The 19976-nt window shown below is 32.2% G+C and overlaps 2 protein-coding genes across 6 annotated transcripts in view; one reads left to right on the top strand and one right to left on the bottom strand.

Annotated features, from left to right (window-relative positions):
• Nucleotides 1-19976, top strand: part of Lar (tyrosine-protein phosphatase Lar) — a 1676858-nt gene that overhangs the window by 1063787 nt on the left and 593095 nt on the right. The gene's annotated exons all lie outside the window — the stretch shown is intronic.
• On the bottom strand, nucleotides 4382-7695 carry LOC140438007 (uncharacterized). Its single transcript, XM_072527727.1, has 6 exons — nucleotides 7421-7695; nucleotides 7167-7280; nucleotides 6846-7086; nucleotides 6269-6744; nucleotides 5386-6210; nucleotides 4382-4590 (listed from the first exon to the last, which is right to left on the bottom strand). The coding sequence occupies exons 1-6, from the start codon at nucleotides 7665-7667 to the stop codon at nucleotides 4382-4384; spliced, it is 2112 nt and encodes a 703-aa protein (XP_072383828.1). The 5' UTR covers nucleotides 7668-7695.

Here is a 19976-nt window from a genome sequence, read left to right as displayed (position 1 = left end):
GAGTTAAAGTTATATTGAAAGTATCAAAATCGCGATCATTTAATAGCCCCATGTATCTATCCAATGAGTTGTGAATACCATAGGTTGTTCTGTGGAAAGGAATATTGAAAACATTGTGGTAACGTAGAGCTTGATGGTGAACATTAAAGTTAATCTGGCTTAACAGGTTCGGACGATCAATAAATCCATGTATGATCTTATATATAAATATAGCTCCTGACATGTCACGACGGTTCTTGAGTGAGGATAAAGATAATTGTTGTTCGATACAGAAATAATCATGATTTTCAATAGTAGTGTTGACGTGGTAAGCACAAAATTTCAACTATTTATGCTAGACTCTTTCTATGGTATCAATATTGTTCTGAAAATAGGGTGACCAAATAACTGAACAGTATTCCAAAATAGTTCTAAGCAACAATACACTAATCTTGTTGAATTAATGGAAAAATACTTGCAATTCCTAGTAACGAAACTAAAAAGTTTAGATGTCTTTAATGAAATAGAGTATATGTGGTCACAGAAAGTAAACTTCTTATCGAAAATAACACCCAAGTCCCGAATAGAAGAAACATAATTCAGTGGCTGATTATTAATAGTATAGCTTTTTCCAATTCTATTGATGTTACGAGAAAAACTTACAAAATAACATTTTTTTACATTTAAGTGGAGTTTGTTCTGATTGCACCAATTTTGTAGTCTGTCTAAGTCATCTTGTAGCAAGGCTTGATCTTTTAAACTGTCTATAACTTTCCAAAATTTCAAGTCATCTGCCACCATTAGACATTTGCTATTTAGGAAACAGGAAGTGATGTCGTTAATGAATCTATTAAAAAGAAGTGGAGAAGTGTGGCCTCCTTGAGAAACTCCAGATGTTAGTATGATACTGTCAGATAGATGACAACCTATCTTAACTCTTTGTCCTCTTCCAGATGTAGTTTTTAATCCGTTCAACAAACCTGCCATGAAAGCCTACATTAATCAATTTTCACAAAAGTATTTGGTGATCTACTCTATCAAATGTTTTGGAAAAATCTGTGTATATTGCATCTACCTGTTTACGGCATTCCATATGAGATAATATATCAGATTGATAGCAAACCAAATTTGTTGCAGTGGATTTTTTGCTATGAAAACCATGTTGTGATTGAGATATTAAGCATTTATATAACCAAGAAAGTTGCTTTGCTATAAGACTGTCGAAGAGCTTAGGGATTGCAGATTGTATACAAATGCTACGATAATTTTCAATATTGTCTTTCTGAAAATTTTTAAATATAGGAACAACATAACTTTCTTTCCATGTAGAAGGAAACAGAGATTTCCAGAGATCTATTAAATAATATTACAAATGATATTACAAGGGTATAGACACACTTTTGAAATAAAAAAATAGGCACACCACCTGGACCAGCAGTAAGCTTATTCGGCAGCTCATTTGTGCCATTAAAAATATCAGTCATGGTAATCTTAGAAGGACAAATATTTGTACTAAAGTTGGTATTTAATGTATGGATAGGTATTTGTTGTTATTTGGTGAATACACAGTTTGGAAGAAGTTCATAAATAAATTAGCTATGTCTTGACCATTTGTTGCAGATTGGACTTGATAAAATAAGGAGTTAGATAGGTTATGACTAGACCGCTTATCATTGATCTACTTCCAAAATGATTTTGGAATATGAAATATAGTTGCTGAAGCGAATTTCAGACAGTTGTTTACATTCAGCTCTTAGGTGGGAAAATCTAATATAGTCATCATCAGTACGATTATTAACATAAATATAATGAGCATATTTTTTCTCCAGAGTCAGTCTTCTAAGATCAGCAGAGAACCACTTGGGAAAAGTTGAAGTTCTATATTTATTCAATGGCACAAAGAAAGCAATTCCTATAGAGAGAACTTCAAAGAATAATTTTGTAGCAACTTCAACATCATTAACTATACATACCTGCCAGTCTATGGAAGCAAGGAAGTTCTTAAGTGCAATGTAATCACCATTCCGAAAATCATAAAACAACTAATCAACTAGAAAATTATCGTCCAATAAGACTCTTACCAACATTCTCTACGGTTTTTGAAACAGTCATGTGTGTCAGGCTTCTCAGTTTTTTCTATAGTGAGGGACTGTTATGCCATGCACAACATAGGTACCTTAGGGGAAAATCTAAAGAGACTGCCGTTTATGATTTTATAACAAAGATAAATGTGGGTTATTAAAACAAAGATATATCCATGGGCATATTTTTAGATTTATCAAAGGCATTTGATACTTTAAATCACAAAATACTAATGGAAAAGCTTTACAGATATGGCATTAGACGGCCAGGTTATAATTGGATAAAAGCATACCTATCAAACAGAAAACAGAAAGTAAAATTTTAATGTAAGGGAAGAAATTGCTTCTCTGGTGAAGGTCTCATTTCGGTGGGAATTCATCAGGGAAGTATTGTGGGTCCTCTTCTCTTTGTTATTTATGTAAAGGATTTAGCTTTAGACATTACAGATAACAATCAGAATACTCTTATTGTGGAATTTGCAGATGATACTAACATTTTAACTATAGGGTCATCCCTGAATAATTTATTGAATAACGCTAATAATAGATTAGATAAAGCACAGAGATGGTGCCCACTCAATATGAATAAACTCATACCGAACAGAGAAAAAACAAATTATATCCGTTTCTTCTTCTTCGCGTGCCATATCAGAATTATCCAACGTTGGCGATCACCATTGCGAAGGCTTCTCGATCTTCTGCAATATGGAATAATTATCCTGCATTTGATAACTGAGTCCATTCACGAATGTTTTTTAGCCAAGAAACTTATTTTCTTCCTACACCTCTACGGCCCTCTATTTTGCCTTTAAGGATCAGTTGTAATATTTTATATCGACTTCCCCTTGCTATATGTCCCAGATAAGACATTTTTCGATGTTTAACAGTATTTAGCAGTTCTCTATCTTTGTGACGCTCCTTAGTACTTCTTCATTAGTTTTCTTTGCTGTCCAAGGTATCTTCAGCATTCGTCTATGAACCCACATTTCCAATGCTTCAATTTTGTTCATAATCGATACTAAAAAACTCGTCACTAAAACAAATAATAGTACCTTACCAGAAACTGTCTCAATTCAATCGCAAATGGTTACTCTAAACCAAAGCACAAAATTTCTGGGGGTACATATTGACCAAAAATTTAGATTTTGGAGTGCATATAAATGATATCTGTAACAGGTTAGCATCTATCTGATACTCTTTCAGAATAACAGCAAATTGTTTGGACGAAAAATGTAAACGAGTATATTTTTCAAATTTTCATTCTGTAATGCGATTTGGAATAGTTTTCTGGGGGGAAGTGGTAACGCTGAACAGGTTTTTATATTACAAAAAAAGCAATCAGAACTCTACTTAACTTGAAATACAGGGATACATGTAGAGGTAATTTCAAAAAGCTAAACATACTAACAATGGCTGAAACATACATATATGAATGCTTACTTTTCATTTTTAAAAATAGACGTAAATTCTTGAAACACATAACAACCATAATACTAATACATGAAACAATCTCATAAACTGTAATATACCAATACATAGACTAACAGCATCTGAGAAAACCACAGAATATGCCTGTATTAAATTCTTTAATAAACTGCCTTACAGCATCAAAATAGAAACTAACATAAATAAATATAGAAAGTCTGTTTAACAGTTGCTCATACACCTTGAACCATACAAAGTGTAAGAATACCTTCACGCTGACCTGCGGAGAGACTGAGGGCTCTTATCTGAATCTAAATGTCACTGTTATTATTATTATATTTTAATATTACTTTTATGTTAAGTGTAGGTTGTTACAGCAACCATTATAAATTTTAATTGACACCATTCTCTCTATTGACAATTTATATTTGTGAGTAACTTGTGAATCCTGAGAACAAAGCTTTTTTCTATTCTATTCATCATAAACCAACTTATTTCTATTTGTCTCTTTAACATCGAGATTTAAGCAACATTCATAATCCACATGATGGATGCTAGGATGTACAAGGGGATCACTTACTTTTAAGATATTTAGCTCCCTAACATTAGAAAAAACTAAATCCAAAAATACATTACGATTATTGGGAATATTATTATGTTGATACAATTTTAAAAAACCAAAGGCTTGAGCAATATTTACAGCTGGATCACCTGCAGGACAATGCACCATTACACCAAACTCATCATTCTCCCATGATGCATTGGGAAGATTGTAATCACCAAAAACATAGATATCCTGTGCTGAGTATTACAGAACAACATTTTTCACAGTTTGACAATGCCAGTTGTATACTTTACGAGATGATTGTGGAGGCATGACCACAAACTTGACTTCATTAAGTTGACATAAGATATATACTTATTTGCTCAACCTGATCTTCACGAATACTAATGGTTTGTGATTTCAACTTGTTGTTAACAAACACTAGTACACCACCGCCACTCAACTTTGCACTGGTTCTCTGGGATCTATCACATCTGTAGACACTAAAACCATCACATTTAATTTCACAATCAGTTATGTTATCATTCAAGTTAACCTCCACTAAAATAATTATATTGTACAAGCAGCAGGATATACTTTTCAGGATCTCTTAAATCTTTGTACGAATGCCTCCAACATTTTGATAAAAAACTGTTAATGAGAAAGATACTAGTTTTTTTGTAGTTTAACTTCACAAACTGTAGGAACACCACTACAGTATCTAATGCATAAATTTTCATCACCAGCAGATTTTCTTTCCTCTAGTTCCTTTTTAGCTGCCTTGTTCCATCTTAGTTTGATCCTTTGATATTCTATAAACTGTATTTCGAAGCTTATTACTAGACTTAAATTTTATTACTATAATAAATACATGAAATCAGTCATTTCTGTATTTACGTATTTTGTGGTTGAATTTTAATTTTCAATAATTTTTACACAAAATTCATCATTGTTTACAATACAGATGATCTTGAGTTGCAATGTTTGATATTATCAAGGAAGGTTTATTTTCTAACATATTTTTTGTTTCGGATCTCTCTGCATCAGAAATTTTGACGATAGTGCTTGATGGTAACTTTTTCTTTTTCGTGGAAAAAAAACGTAATTGGGGTTCAATGTATCTTTTTTTTGTATCTTCCTTAATGACAAAATTAGTATCACAATCCGTTTTTTGTAGTTTTGTTAAGTTCTCAACGATATTTAAATGAAAGTGAATTTTTTCCAATGTTGAGTCATCAAAATTACTATAATTATAATTTTGCAATTTAGAAAATACAAGGTTAATCTTGTTATTTAATTTTGTTTCCATAGATTCATTAGATTTATCTAGAACATTATAAAAAAGGTCTACATTACCATCATCTTTATTTTGTGGCTTTTCTGATATATTTGTGACACTCTGACTATGAAGCATTATGTAATGGATATGCTTGCAAATTAGCATAGATTTACTTGAATCAGGGCATGTGCACAAATATATATGTCTGCATATATTACAGGAGGAACAAGCATCTAAACAACAGTTTAGTTCTTGCTTCTGTTTCACAAAATAAACTTCTCCTGATTCTTTAATTAGTTTCCAGCCATCCTCATTAGAAGACAGTGTATAATTATTTAACTTTTGAGCTTCTATGTGTCTTTTAAAAATTTCAGTTGTCGTTTTAGTAGTTTTTCCCTTAACCAATTTTATAATTCTTTCCCTACTTTTGTCTCTTAAAAATTGTAAAATCATATTTAGGCCTTTATCAAGTCGTCTAATGGTTTTTCTTTCTGCATATATATATTTCAAAATTTTATGCATTGCTTCAACATGCATATTTGTATTAATTAAAGACTGTTTTCGGAAGCAGTATGCCCATTTTCTAAAATTTGATGCATAATTGTTTCTAAAATATGTTCCAAAATTTTTAGTGTCCTCATCATTTAACAGCATTGTAATTGTATTGGATAAACATTTTTCAAACTCCTCTTCTGTGGTATCCTGCTGTAGAATTTTAATAGTTTTTCTCACTTCTTTTTGTTTTTCCAAACCTTTAACTTTGGTAATATTACTTTGCCATGCACGGTCCACATGCCAGGAACAGTAAATATGTTGAGTATTTCCATTGCCCATTACTGACAGCCATGCATTAAAATATGCCTCTGCCAAATCAGACATAAATATTTTTGGATGAAATTCACCTAAAAATTGAGTACATTATAAACATAAAATGAATACATTTGTAATTTAATTACTTACCAACTGCAGCTTTTATATGTTGAAAAAATAATTGATATATGTAACCATCTTTTCTATTGGTAAACATGAAGGCTACTGGAAAACCCTGTTTAAATTCATCTAATACCATAAGTGTTGTTAATTCAAAATCATATGAATTTAAGCCGTGTGTCCCATCAATGGTTAAAGTATTATTTCCAAATTTGCTCAACATTGTTTTTTGAAATTTATTCAAAATTATGAGACAAAAATCTTGTTGTTTCAATAATACTCCCTCTGCTCCTTGTTTTTTATAGAACAATATTGGGTTTTCATCCAGTATTTTTGAAGTATTTTCTTGTACCCACAAATCTAAAGAAACTGCATCACTTTTATGTCTTTTTCCATCTTGAAATTCAAGACCAAAACTTCTTTTAATGTTGTTCACATCTGACATAGTAAGCAAATCTATTCTCTTCAAGTGTTCTCCAATGTTATCATAAACACTTTGTACAATTCTGAAAAATACTACATTTTACTTCTGCTACTGATGCAATAATAAACAAATAAAATTCATGGCAATTACATCATCTTATAATATTAAAATATATTTGCTTACTTTTTAGGTGGAATTCCAACAAGCAATTTAGAAGCAATTTTTTCTCTTTCTTGCTTAGGGAGTCTAATTTTTCCAAGCTCAATTTCATGCCCATAGTGTGTTTTTTGGAAATTCACAGTTATTTTATCATTGGTGCTGACAATTTTTATTTGGCTAGTGCATAATGAATCCATATGGCATAAACCTTGAGACTTACAATTACGCTTGTATTGCTTATTTAATACTTGCTTTCCATCATGAGCTACAAAGAAAGAAAATTTAATTATAAATAATTATAGTATCCATCTAATACGATGTTATCATGTTAAATATCTTACTTACATGTTTTGCTACGATTGCAATTAAAGTATGTAATATTTTTATCTTGCTTGTATTTAGATACAACATAGAAGCTGCAGGATGTTTCTTCCATTGATTGTTTCCAAATAATAAATTCTTAAACAAAAAAAAATTAAATTAGGAAATGTCCTTTACTAGACATTTTTAATTTTAATATTTTATTAAGTACATAGAAATATTCTACAATATTTTAACAAAATATATCCTACTAAATTAAATATTAAAATAAAACTTACCATCCATATTTGTAAAATTAATTGTTTGACTTTCAAACTTTAAATTATGAACATTTTCCAAATGATTAATTAAAAATTTTCCTTGCTGAAAGGAATTATCACAATCAAGTTCCAAACACTTAAAACCCCATACATTTTTAGCATAAGATATGCGTTCAACCTGTTTAAAATGAATTTGTGTGACGTGTCTATTTAAAGTAAATTGTCTTGAAAAAACTTTATCACAATATTTACACGTTACAGGCATTTTAAAAAAAAATAATAAGACACCAAATATAAACATACGAAATCAAATCATAAAGTTAGGTTAAGTCCAAACAAATTCATAAATGTCAAACTGTTCCGTTCCCAAAAGCTTAGGTGGTGGGGGGTGCCTAGTCGGGAAAATAAGCTCTCGTTCCAAACATGACAACACAAGGCGAAATACCAACCGCTAAGATGCTAGGGTGCATCGATGGAAGAAGAACTTGTAGTGGGAATGCGTGTGTACAGATCGCTGATAGTACTAAGGCGATGCATGGCGTTACACACTGTTACACCTGTAATACCTCTAGAAATGCCTGACAATTGATTCGCACTATCCCAGCGGTCGCACAGAAGCTTAGATATAATGGTTTGGTATGTCAGCGACCATAACTACAGACAGATGTTGACAATTTGGGAGCCAGTTGTTTCGTCAGCTCAGTGGCGCACCCAGAATTTGTCTTAAGGGGGGGTTTTGAAATTTTTTTATGCTACCTCCATGTTGAGTCCCTACAATTTGGGTTTTAGTTTAATTTAAAGTACTAAAGATAGCAGTTCCAAAGATTCAGGTATCTATTATCCTACCTACCAACTAAAACCACCCTCTCTTACTTATGCGCAGTTGACTGTCGCACGTACCGTACTCCGAAAGTGGGATGGCCACTGTAGGGCTGACGACATTTTTGGAACACTCCCTTCTCTTATCTAGATCTTATCTATTGTTCTGAAGCTATTTTCTTGTGGCATTTTAAAGTAATAACTATTTTAATGGGAATAAGCCAAAATTGAAGGTTAAAATAAGGTTATTGACATTTGACATTAATCTAACTTGTAAATACAATACATTTTGAAGACGGCTATCGCCGTATTCCCGTTCTCCTCCGGGAATCCTCCCGGTGCAAGGCATGCTTCTCCTCCAAACCTGTCGATTCCATCGCTCTTCTAATTCCTTCATTTCAAGAGCGTCGAGGTCTACCTCTTTTTTTTCTTTCAGGGGGCTTCGATTTGTGAAGTTTTTGGGGCCAACGTTTGTCAGACATTCTCAATTGATGTCCAAACCATTTTGAACCTCTTCTATCTATTCTGTCAATGACCGTTTCTGTAGCATTCATGTTATTTCTTATAGATTCGTTAGTCTTCCTTCTTCTCAAATAATTCATTTCAACTGTCAACAATCTTCTCTTCAGGTCTGCATTAATTGTCCATACTTCAGAGCCATAGAACAAAGAACTGATTCAACCATGGTTTGCCCTATTCTTTTTTTGTTCCTTTTGGAAATGTGGTGATCCCACCATAAGGAGTTCAGACATCCTACAATTTTATGTCCCTGATTACTTCGTATTTAATTTCGGTTTCTCCCAAGCCGTTCTTAGCAATGAGTGGATCTAAATATTTAAATTTTTTTACTTGTTTGATTTCCACGTCCTCGTCTATCACCACTTCAAACCTTGCATCTGAACTGATAATTAAGTAAATATTCTGTTTTCTTCATGCTGACTTGTAACTCCCATTTTAAATATTCTCTCTATAGACACTTTATCATAAATTCTAGATCATAAGAATCTTGAGCTAGGATGACTTGGTCATCCGCAAAGTTTAGGGAGAACAGTACGTCATTTCCTATGGGGATTCCCATTCCCTGGCAGTGGTTTTTTCAATTTTGGAGGGCTGCCTCAATATATAAATTAAACACTAAGGGTGACATACTGCATCCTTGTTTTAGTCCTTTAGTTTCTTTTATTGGCTCTGATAGTCTATATCCGATTTTTAGGTAAGTAGTGTTATCCCTGTATACTTCTGTGATTATTCCTAAAAGGTATGGACTAATGTCGAGTTGTTGTTAAGCTTGCCACAATTTAAGTCTTGGAACTGTAATATACGCCTTTTCTAGATCGATGAAGGCTAGATGTACTTCTGTACCAACCGCTATTCTTTTTTATATTAATTGTTGGAGTATAAACAAGTTATCAGTGCAAGATCAAAGATCAAAAATTCAAACGTCAATAAACTTATTTTAACCTTCAATTGAGACTTATTCCCATTAAAATAGTAATTAGATCTTATCTCTGTCATTAGCCCGGTTGGTATTTCTCTTCTTCTTCTTTCTTTTTAATGACTGCTTGGATGTAATTCTGAACACTATTCCATCCCTCCGTATTTCCCGTCATCTTTACGATCATCTCTTACAGTCATAGGGTTCATACCTATTTCTTTATACATTCTGTTTCTCTCCACTGTACATCTATTACACTCCAGCATTGTGTGAGTAACAGTGTTGGAATATTCGCAGTATAGGCATTTATCTGCATCTGTCTTTCTGAACCTATGAAGATACGCCCTAAAACAGACAATCTACCCAGTTCCTTAGGCTCGGGATCAGCATCTTTGTCCACTGAGCAACATCTTCCTTGTTGTTCCACTCTTCTTGCCATTTTTACATTGATCTTTCCCTTTCTTTTTTTATAGCTGTTGTCAAATGCTTTCTTCTCCCATAAAGATGTCTCTTTTCTTTTCTACTGCTCTAACACATGCAGAGGAACACAACCCGTGATAGTCCACAAGGCCGCCGCAGATACAGTCCTGTAGGCGCATGCTACTCGCAACAGACTCGTTCTGTCTAATTTTTTATAAGCCTAATATTAGGTATCTATATCTAAATATAATGAAAAATATTGTTAATTATTGCGTATTTATACAATAATTATTGTGTTCTACATATTTAAAGTGGTAATTTAATTATTCAATCAGCGTTTTGGATTTTTTGTATTGTGTGTGAAAGACAAGTTACATTTTTCTACTATTCTTTATATATTGTTTACTTTATATGCCCTGGGGGGGGGGGGTTTAACCCCCAAAACCCCCCCCCCTGGGTGCGCCACAGCGTCAGCTCAATGTACGGATGAGGTGTAGGAGTACATATTATTATGACTACTGCCTACCACCCACTGTCAAACGGGTGTATTGAACGTTTTGACTGAACACTTAAAGCTGTGTTCATTGCCACTGATTCAGTATCGTGAGTTGAAGCCCTCCTTTTAGTCATACTAAGTCTAGGAAATACTTTAAAGTAGGACATTTACAGGAGTTAATTAGTAAGAACAAAAGAAAGTTGTTTGTCTAATCATGTCAATATCTATTAGTAAAAACAATCTTATCTGCCTATAATTTTCTTTTTTGAGAAATGTAAGACCAAATTTGAAATTGCAAATTAGATCTTCTTCTTTTTCTGGAATCTGGTTTCTCCTGGTTAAGTGACCTCTCCTCCTGGTTAGAACTTTGCCGTAAAGAAGTATTTTTATGGGACGAAAATAAAAAAAAACTCTGCCAATCTAATTCTAGAGAGAAAAAGCTGATCTTAATATTATTGTGTCTGATGCTAATATTCGTTACCTTAAGTCATCATCCAATAATATTCTTATTTATCATTCTCATCAACTACTCAAACCTGATAGACAGACAGATAAAATTAATTACTAGAAAAATTTAGGTTAAAAAATATAAATAAAGGTCTTACAATCAATTTATTTTATCACGGACAACCGGTTTTGCATTTTACAATTTTCTATGTATCTTCAGCTCCCTGATAGGGTAAACTAAATGCTGAAAATACAAATTGCTAATATTATGATGGTGTCTGGTACAAAATATATATAATTATGCCAATATTATATGTGTACAGTTTAAAGGGTGTACAATTTTAAATTATATTAATGCTACTAACATGCCGATAAAAGGAATGTTGTTATATGTATCGGGTGGTCAAATAAGCCGATCTCTCGGCTATATATTAAAAACTATTCATGTTATAACTTTAGGAGAAAAAATTCCTTGGTAAAAGTGGCCAAGGAAAATCGCTGAAAATAGTTTTCAAGTTTCTGGGTTAACCGCTAGGGGGCGTGACCTGTGAAGAAAAATTTTAAAACCATTTCACAATTTCACAATTTCACAATTTGTGAAATATGCCCAATTATACTTAGTGTTAAATAAGTAAACTAGAAAGAGGCTTAATTTTCGCACAAAGTTGTTCAAGTAATTTTTTCTATTTTTTCAAATAAAAGGTGGGGGAGAGTGGGAAAGTATGTGTGGATAAATCCCTATAACTTTGGTTTGGATTAACAGATTTTAACACAATTAGTATCATTAGAAAGAGTGTGGAACATTTAATTTACATCTACTATAAAAGAATTGCATTTAGTTTTAATTGTCATGGGTAGGGGGTACTTTCGAATAGAAAAAATTAAAATTTGTTTTTCTTTAAAATGTTTAATCGAAACACCTATTTATTGTTAATTATAATGGAACTGTATTAAATTCGCAACAAAATAGCGCAAACCGCATGTTGATAGCTTTTGTGGAACTCGAGATATGAATAAAAACGCATAAACATAAGTAAGTATAGTATTGACTCACCCTTTATTATAACTTAAAATTAAATATGTGAAAGATCATGCAAATATCTCGATCATTAAAACTTAATGTCCAATTAAATGTTCCAATTTTTTTCCATCGCTGTTCACACAAAGATGTAATCTTTCGCGCGTAGACATAACAGCTGCTTCAATCTCAGCTGTTGATATACTATTTATTGCGGTTATAATGCGCTGTTTCATGTCATCTCGCGTGGTTGATCGAGTTTGGTACACTAAGTCCTTCAATCTTCCCCAGAGATAAAAGTCCAGGCATGTTAAGTCTGGAGATCTAGCTGGCCATGAAAATATACTTCCTCTTCCAATCCATTTATTTGGATAACTTGCATACAAATAATCTCGAACTCGTCTGAGAAAGTGCGCAGGCCACCCGTCATGTTGTAATATCATATCTCTTCTTGTTTGTAAGGAAATATCTTCCAATAAAACAGGCAACTGATTTTCCAGAAAATCCAAATATGTTTCGCCATTTAAATTTCTATTAAAGAAATATGGACCTACGATCTTTCCATCAACTATACCACACCAAACATTAAGACCCCATCTACCTTGATGTATCCAGTGCGGATTTTCTTCAGTCCAATAATGCATATTATGCAGATTAACACCACCCGCACTATTAAACGTAGCCTGGTCTGTCCACAAATTCTTTGAAATTGCAGTAATCCAGCCTTTCATCAAAATCTCTCTCATGTAAAGCTTGGTGGAGAACTTCATGATGAGGATGCAGTCTAAAAAACAGAACAACAAATACTGGTGAAAACTAAACCACTATATTTACTAAAACTTAAAAAATGTTGATAAATCCACAATTGTTTCACAAGATAAATCGTGCATAAGTATTTTTAAGAATCGGATAAAAGGATAAAAGCGCCGTTTTTATCGGAATATTAAAATAACAGTTTGACCTAAACGTACACTTTATAATAACCTGTGATGTTTTAAAATCTTTAAAATAGTAGTTTTGGGTATGTTTAATTCCATAGAGATTTGCCGACTACTGATATGTGGATTCTGTTGAATTAGAGCTAGAAAATTGATTGAATTATCTTCGGTCATACCTCTACTACGTAGTTTAAAACAAGGACGATGAAAACTACCCGTTTCTCTTAATCTTCTTGCCTTTTTTTCAAATACTTCGTTGCCATAATGTCTCCTGTCAGGATATCTTACAGAATATATACGTGAGGCAATGGTGACATTTTGGTGACATTCGAAATAAACTCCATCACGAATTATTAGTACTGATAATTAATTACTAATATTACCAATAATAATATCTATTGAAAAAAGTGCGATCTTTAATTCGAATTATAATATAACACTTCTTAACAATGTTTTGACTGCTCTCAATAAATAAACAATATGAACAACCCGTCAAATTCATTGTTGTAGTCTACTTAGTTTCGAAAAAACTATTTTTAATCATATGAAATAACAATGGTCAAAATAGGTATCAACATTAAGATTCTTCTGCTAAAAAAAATTTAAATTACCTACTGACTTTAATTTAATTTATAATACAGGGTGAGTCAATACTATACTTACTTATGTTTATGCGTTTTTATTCATATCTCGAGTTGGACAAAAGCTATTAACACGCGGTTTGCGCCATTTTGTTACGAATTTAATCCAGTTTTATTATAACTTAAAATAAATAGATGTTTCTATTAAATATTTTATAGAAAAACAAATTTTAATTTATTCTATTCGAAAGTACCCTCTACCTATGACAATTAAAACTAAATGCAATTATTTTATAGTAGATGTAAATTAACTCATCCACATTTGCTAATAACACTAATTTAGTTAAAATCGGTTAATCCAAACCAAAGTTATAGGTATTTATCCACAAATACTTTCCCACTCTCCCCCACCCTTTATTTGAAAAAAATGAAAAAAAAGTACTTGAACAACTTTGTGCAAAATTTAGGCTTCTTTCTAGTTTACTTATTTAACACTTGGTATAATCGGGCATATTTCCCAAAAAACTGGTTTTCAAAGTTTTCTTCACAGGTTACGCCCCCTAGCGATTAACCCAGAAACTTAAAAGTTATTTCCAGCGATTTCTCTTGGCCACTTTTACTATGGAATTCTTTCTCCTAAAGCTATAACATGAATAGTTTCTGATATATAGCCGAGAGATCGGCTTATTGGACCACCCGGTACATTGAAATATACCAAAATCTCTGTTATAGTTAACTGGTATTTGGTTTTTATTCGGCCTAGTGCACTTTCACAGATATTAGTAAGAAACGTTATGTTAAAGTTGATTCATTTAGCAAATTCCCATCTGTAAACATAAGCACGTTTTGATATCCGCCCTCTCATTCGTCGTCAAGAGGCTATTAAATATAATTTATTGCCTTAAGCCAGACGGATTCTCATGTTACAGATCCAAACTTGCCACTGTATTTAAATTCAAATTGTAGCGTGTTGCTTTTTTATTCAAAATGTTTACTTTGTTATGTATCTCTCAGTTAATGAATATTTTATTTTATTTTAGCACATTTTCCTTCAATGGAACATTAAATTTTGCTCACACTGATAAAATTTCAAGAAATTCTTACACTACTAGTTTCAAAAGTAAATATTTTTAAAAATCATATAATATACCTCAGTACGACCCTGTTTGGCTTTCACGTGCTTTTGTTGACAGATGGGAATTTGTAAAACGAATTAGGTATAACAACCAAAATAAAAAAAGAAACTATTGATATAATTGCTTGTCACAAATATATTGTGATCTTATATTGCTCGAAGTCTTTTTTTATATTAAAGAAATATGTTTTTAAACATGGTGTTAATTTATTTAATTTGGATATTATTTTATATTTAACACATTTAACATTTACTAGACAATTTTTTTACTAAAAAAATGTTTACTTGTTATTTTAAAACTTGTATTGTAAACATTATTTCCGACCTGGAGACCTAAGCTTTAAAAAAAGCATTCCAATTTTTTATTACTTAATTCTCGTTTATAAATAATAAAAAAAATAAATGCTATAAGGAAATAGCTTCAGGACAATAAATAATATGTATAAATGTATAAACTCCGCCTCTGCATCTAGTAGTTTAACTGCATTGCCGTTATTACTTGACATATTCTTTAATGACTGGATGTAATGAAAATTTCTACAGTCAAGAAATGGAAGATATAAAGTAAGGCAATGTGAAATATTGGAAAATTCCTCGAACATTGTAAGAAATCTGTACTGAATATTATGTCTTTATAAAATGTCTATATATAGTTAATTTGAGACGTTGGATAAAATTGCTTTTTATAAATATTCTCCGGGAATATCTTAAATATTACAATACTAGATTTTATAAAAAAGTTAAAATTAATTAAAATATGTAGAAATATGTGCTCTTTTATATATTTTAATTCAACATGAAAGAACAAAATAGCTTAAGAATCTTTTTCTTTTGGTTCACTCCACTAGTGGAGGTTTGCGATCACTACATCAAAATGTTGTCCATTCTGCGCTACTCTTAGTAATTATTGAACGTTCATGCCCATACAAGTTCTAATATTATCACAATCCTTTTATATTTAAAATATGCAGTATCTCTAAATTAGATAGGTAATACATATTTATGTACCAATTATCAATGCCCGTACTTTATATCTCCTATTTCTTCCATTTTTCGATTGGCACAGAAATAATTTTTGCTTATTGGTTTGGTGAGTATAATAAAAACAGTTTTTTGGCTTTATTTTTTTCATCCTTTCTTTGACAAAATAGTCCAGTCGTCAGAGATTTGCCCCTAAAAAGCATACGTACAAACTGAATTTTGCCGAGAATATCAATTTTGGGACACCCCAAAAAGTTGCAAAAAAGTTTACCACTTTAACCTTGGGCTTTCCCCTTAAACCCGCCTTATAGGGGGGTAAAAACACAAAATCGATTTACAAAGAATCTGTTCACCGTAGAGAAAAATATTTAAATAAAAAATTTAGCTGAAATAATTTTAAATAAAAATGTTTATTAGCATTTTTTGCGTAGAATAAACCATTCTCAGAAAGAAAGCTTGAAACGACCGGCGATTTTAAATATTATTCGCACTCTAAATTAATGTTAAATAAAATTTGTATTAACTGGACGATAAAAAATCGATATCTTTTGATCCGAGTGCTCTATCGCCCAAAACTCAAAATGCGTTTTAAATGTGAAGGGTGGAGCTTTTGTACGCATTTTTTGTTTTTTGCGTAAATAAAATCGGTTTTTTTAAAGCTGTTCAATAAATAAACTATGCGCGATTTTTGCCGTTTTTTATGATTCTTGTGAGATCAATAAAACGAATTACTTTCATTGATCCGTCGTAGTGAAATTTCTGTTGTTGGAGACCAGGTATTAAAACCTATAATATGCAAATTCGATTTTAATTTTTGGCAACAAATATGAGGCATTTGAAATATGATTAAAAACATAGAATTTAAACTTTTACATTATAAGTGATCGCTCGTCACGGTAAATGAATCCAACAAAATGGTTTCAAATATAATTTATAGCAAAAGTTAATTACCCATAACAAAATTTACAAAAAATGCGAAGAAGATATGGGTCCGGAACAATTTGGCTTTCGAAACGGTATGGGAACTCGAGAAGCTTTGTTCACTTTCATTGTTCTCATGCAAAAGTGTCGGGATCAACAAAAAGATGTCTACTTGTGCCTTATAGATTATAAAAAGGCTTTTGACAAAGTCAAACACGATCAGCTAATAGAATGCTTGCAAAAAAAGAATCTGGATCCAAACGACATTAATACAACACGTGAACTCTACTGGAATCAAAACGCCTCTGTCAGAACTGAATTGGGTGATAGTGAAACCATAAACATCCAAAGAGGAATTAGACAAGGTTGTATACTATCACCATTATTATTCAACTTGTACTCAGAGGACATCTTTACACATGCTCTAGATGAAGCACAAGACGAAATAAAAATCAATGAACTACAAATTCTGTTAACCAAAGTAGTGCGAGAAGGCCTTAAGGTGAATGTAAAAAAAACCAAAACAATGATAATTCCTAAAAAACACACACCAGGTATAAACATACTAGTCAACAACAATCTAGTTGAACAAGTGAAAAAGTTTAAGTATCTAGGCTGTTGGATACATGAAACCTTAGACCAAGAACACGAGGTTAAATGTAGAATAGAACAGACAAGAAACACTTTCTTAAAGATGCGACAGTAACTCACTTCCAGTAATCTTGATTTGTCCCTACGATACCGCACAATAAAGTGTTATGTATATAGTGTACTATTACACGACGTGGGAGCTTGGACGTTAACAGTCAGCTCGTTATGAACTTACAGAAATTATCAAGAAGCGTAAAACGTCTTATCTTGGACACATATTTAGACACGACAAGTATATTTTTCTTCTGCTTATTATAGAAGGAAAAATAGAAGGCAGACACGGCCCGGGTAGACGACAAATGACCTGGCTGCGCAACATCAAAGATTGGACAGGATTAGACTTTCAAAGTGTAATAAGGAAAGCCCAAAATAGGGAAGACTTTGCAGAGGTCATTGCCAACCTTCGCTAAGAAGACGGCACCTAAAGAAGAAAAAGAAGCATACTTCAAATGCCTCACATTTGTTGCCAAAACTCAAAACTAAAATTTCAGTCACCATGGAGTTGCCACTATGGAGTTATGGAAACTCCATAGTGGCCCATCAATGAAAGGGATACATTCATTGTATTGATCCCATGACCGCGCTACGTTTATTTATTGAATACCTATATAGTTCTAGGTTATATACACTGAGTTCATTTGCGGCAAAATACAAAAATTGCATACGAAACCGGCACTCTTTACCTTTAAAACGCATTTCGATTTTTGTCGATAGGACTCTCGAATTAAAAGATATCGAATTTTTATCTGAACTGAGCTGATACAAATTTTATTGAGCATTCATTAATTTCACTTTAATCGTTGTTTCTGAGAAAACGGTTTATTTTACACGAAAAATGCTAATAAACGTTTTTGTTCAAAATTATCTCGGCTACATTTTTAATTGAAATATTTTTTTCTAAGGTCTACAGATTCTTAGTAAATCGATTTTTTCCGTTTTCTTCCCTCTACGGGGAGAGATTTTAGAAGAAAGCCCGGGGGTAAAAGTGGTAAACGTGTTTGTATCATTTTTAGCGTCCAAAAATTAAGATTTTTGGCAAAATTCAGCCTATTTGTATAATTTTTAGAGGTTCAGTGGCATTTTTATCTCTGACGACTGGAACACCCATCCCTTGAAGAGGCAAAAGCCTAAACAAGATAACAATATGGTTTGATTGATTGAAGACTGGAGTAAAAAGGTTTCTAGAGAATGTATACTAAAAGAACTCTAATTGGAGTATCGATTAACTAAACTTTAAAGTTTAACAAAATCGGTACAATTAAGTAGTTTTTTTAATCACCTTATAGATGCTATGAGTACGTGAAGACACTAATCCCGTATTTGTGTATTGTAAAAATAAAAAATGTGACTTTTTGCTCTAACCTTTTCAATTATCTACAAAATTTACACAACTTTTAGCTATTGTTTGGCCAGATTCTGTTAGGACAAGTTTGATAAAATTCACTGTTTTAGAAATTTTAAAATATGTCGACCCGAAGGCCAAATGAACTTTTTTCGATGCAAGTAGTCTAGTTCAGACTAGTGCGTTCATTGATCGAATCCAAAATGCATAATAGCATAAAATCCAAAATAGATTTCCAACATAAATAAGAATACTCCCTTGTCTCGTATCGACGATAACGGAACAGTACGGTATAAAAAGTGGGAGCTTATTGCTCGGTATTACTTTCTTATTCTATTATTCCATACCGGAAAGAACGCTAGAAGAACTAGAAAATATAAATATAAAACGCAGAACTGTAGTTTTATTATTTGATCAAATTATAAAACTGCCTCTATAACTATAATACAAAACTAACTATATAAAACTATATAAACTTACTGGTTCCTTTGATGATTTTCTTGCCCACTTTAATTTTTCTAACCCAGTCAAACAGTATTTGCTAAAGTTAAGAACAGAATTTAAAGAATCTATCATTGCAGGCAAGTGTTAATAGTAAAAAAGTTTATCGGTACATTCGCACATCTTTATCTTCTAAAGTGTCCATACCATTACTTCAAAAAGCTGACGGGACTTTATGTTCTTCGAATAACGAATCTTCGAAATGTTTATCGTTATTCTTTTCTCAAGTTTTTACAGATGAACTTAACGATAACATTTTTCAAATAATGTGCCCATGTTTGTCTAAAACTCTTGACAATATATCTTTTATACCGGATGCAATTAAACATCATTTATGGAAACTATGCAGTAATTCATCACCTGGATTAGACGGACTTACCTTCGTTTTTCTCAAATAATGTGCAGAATCTGTAGCTATTCCTATATTTTTAATAATGTATGCTTCTTTTAATCAAGGTTCTCTAACCTTGTCCTGAAAATTGGCTTCGGTCACTCCTATATTCGAGAAAGGAAATAAACTTGATTGTAATAATTACCGTCCAATCAGCCTGGTTCCTATTGTAGGCAAGGTCACAGAGTCGATTATTTCGAAAGCTATGTCTGAGTTTGTTCTTCAAGAAAATGTCATCCCTCGCCAACAGCATGGCTTTATCAACGGTCATTCAACGATCACAAACTTACTTCATTGTGTAAATGATTGATCATTATCTTTAAACAATCAGCATCCTGTCGATGTAGTTACTTAGACTTCTCCAAAACTTTTGAAACTATTCCAAAACGCCGATTACTAGCTAAATTGGATTACTATGGTATCTCCGGAAATTTAAACATTTAGATTCAAGATTTTCTATCCAACAGTTACTTCAGAGTTTGTGTTGGGAAGACCACT

Source organism: Diabrotica undecimpunctata, chromosome 4 (assembly GCF_040954645.1).
Source record: "Diabrotica undecimpunctata isolate CICGRU chromosome 4, icDiaUnde3, whole genome shotgun sequence".
NCBI classification, from domain to species: Eukaryota; Metazoa; Arthropoda; class Insecta; order Coleoptera; family Chrysomelidae; genus Diabrotica; species Diabrotica undecimpunctata.
Note: the sequence above shows the minus strand (reverse complement) of the source record. Positions and strands in the feature narration are given on the sequence as shown.

Excerpts from the sequence above, each read along its gene's own strand:
- LOC140438007 (XM_072527727.1), bottom strand. The coding sequence starts at position 7,667 with ATGCCTGTAACGTGTAAATATTGTGATAAAGTTTTTTCAAGACAATTT. Across the intron at positions 7,281-7,420 it reads TAATTTTACAAATATGGATG|AATTTATTATTTGGAAACAA; the intron begins GTAAGTTTTATT and ends TTTTTGTTTAAG. Across the intron at positions 6,745-6,845 it reads GTTGGAATTCCACCTAAAAA|AATTGTACAAAGTGTTTATG; the intron begins GTAAGCAAATAT and ends AGTATTTTTCAG.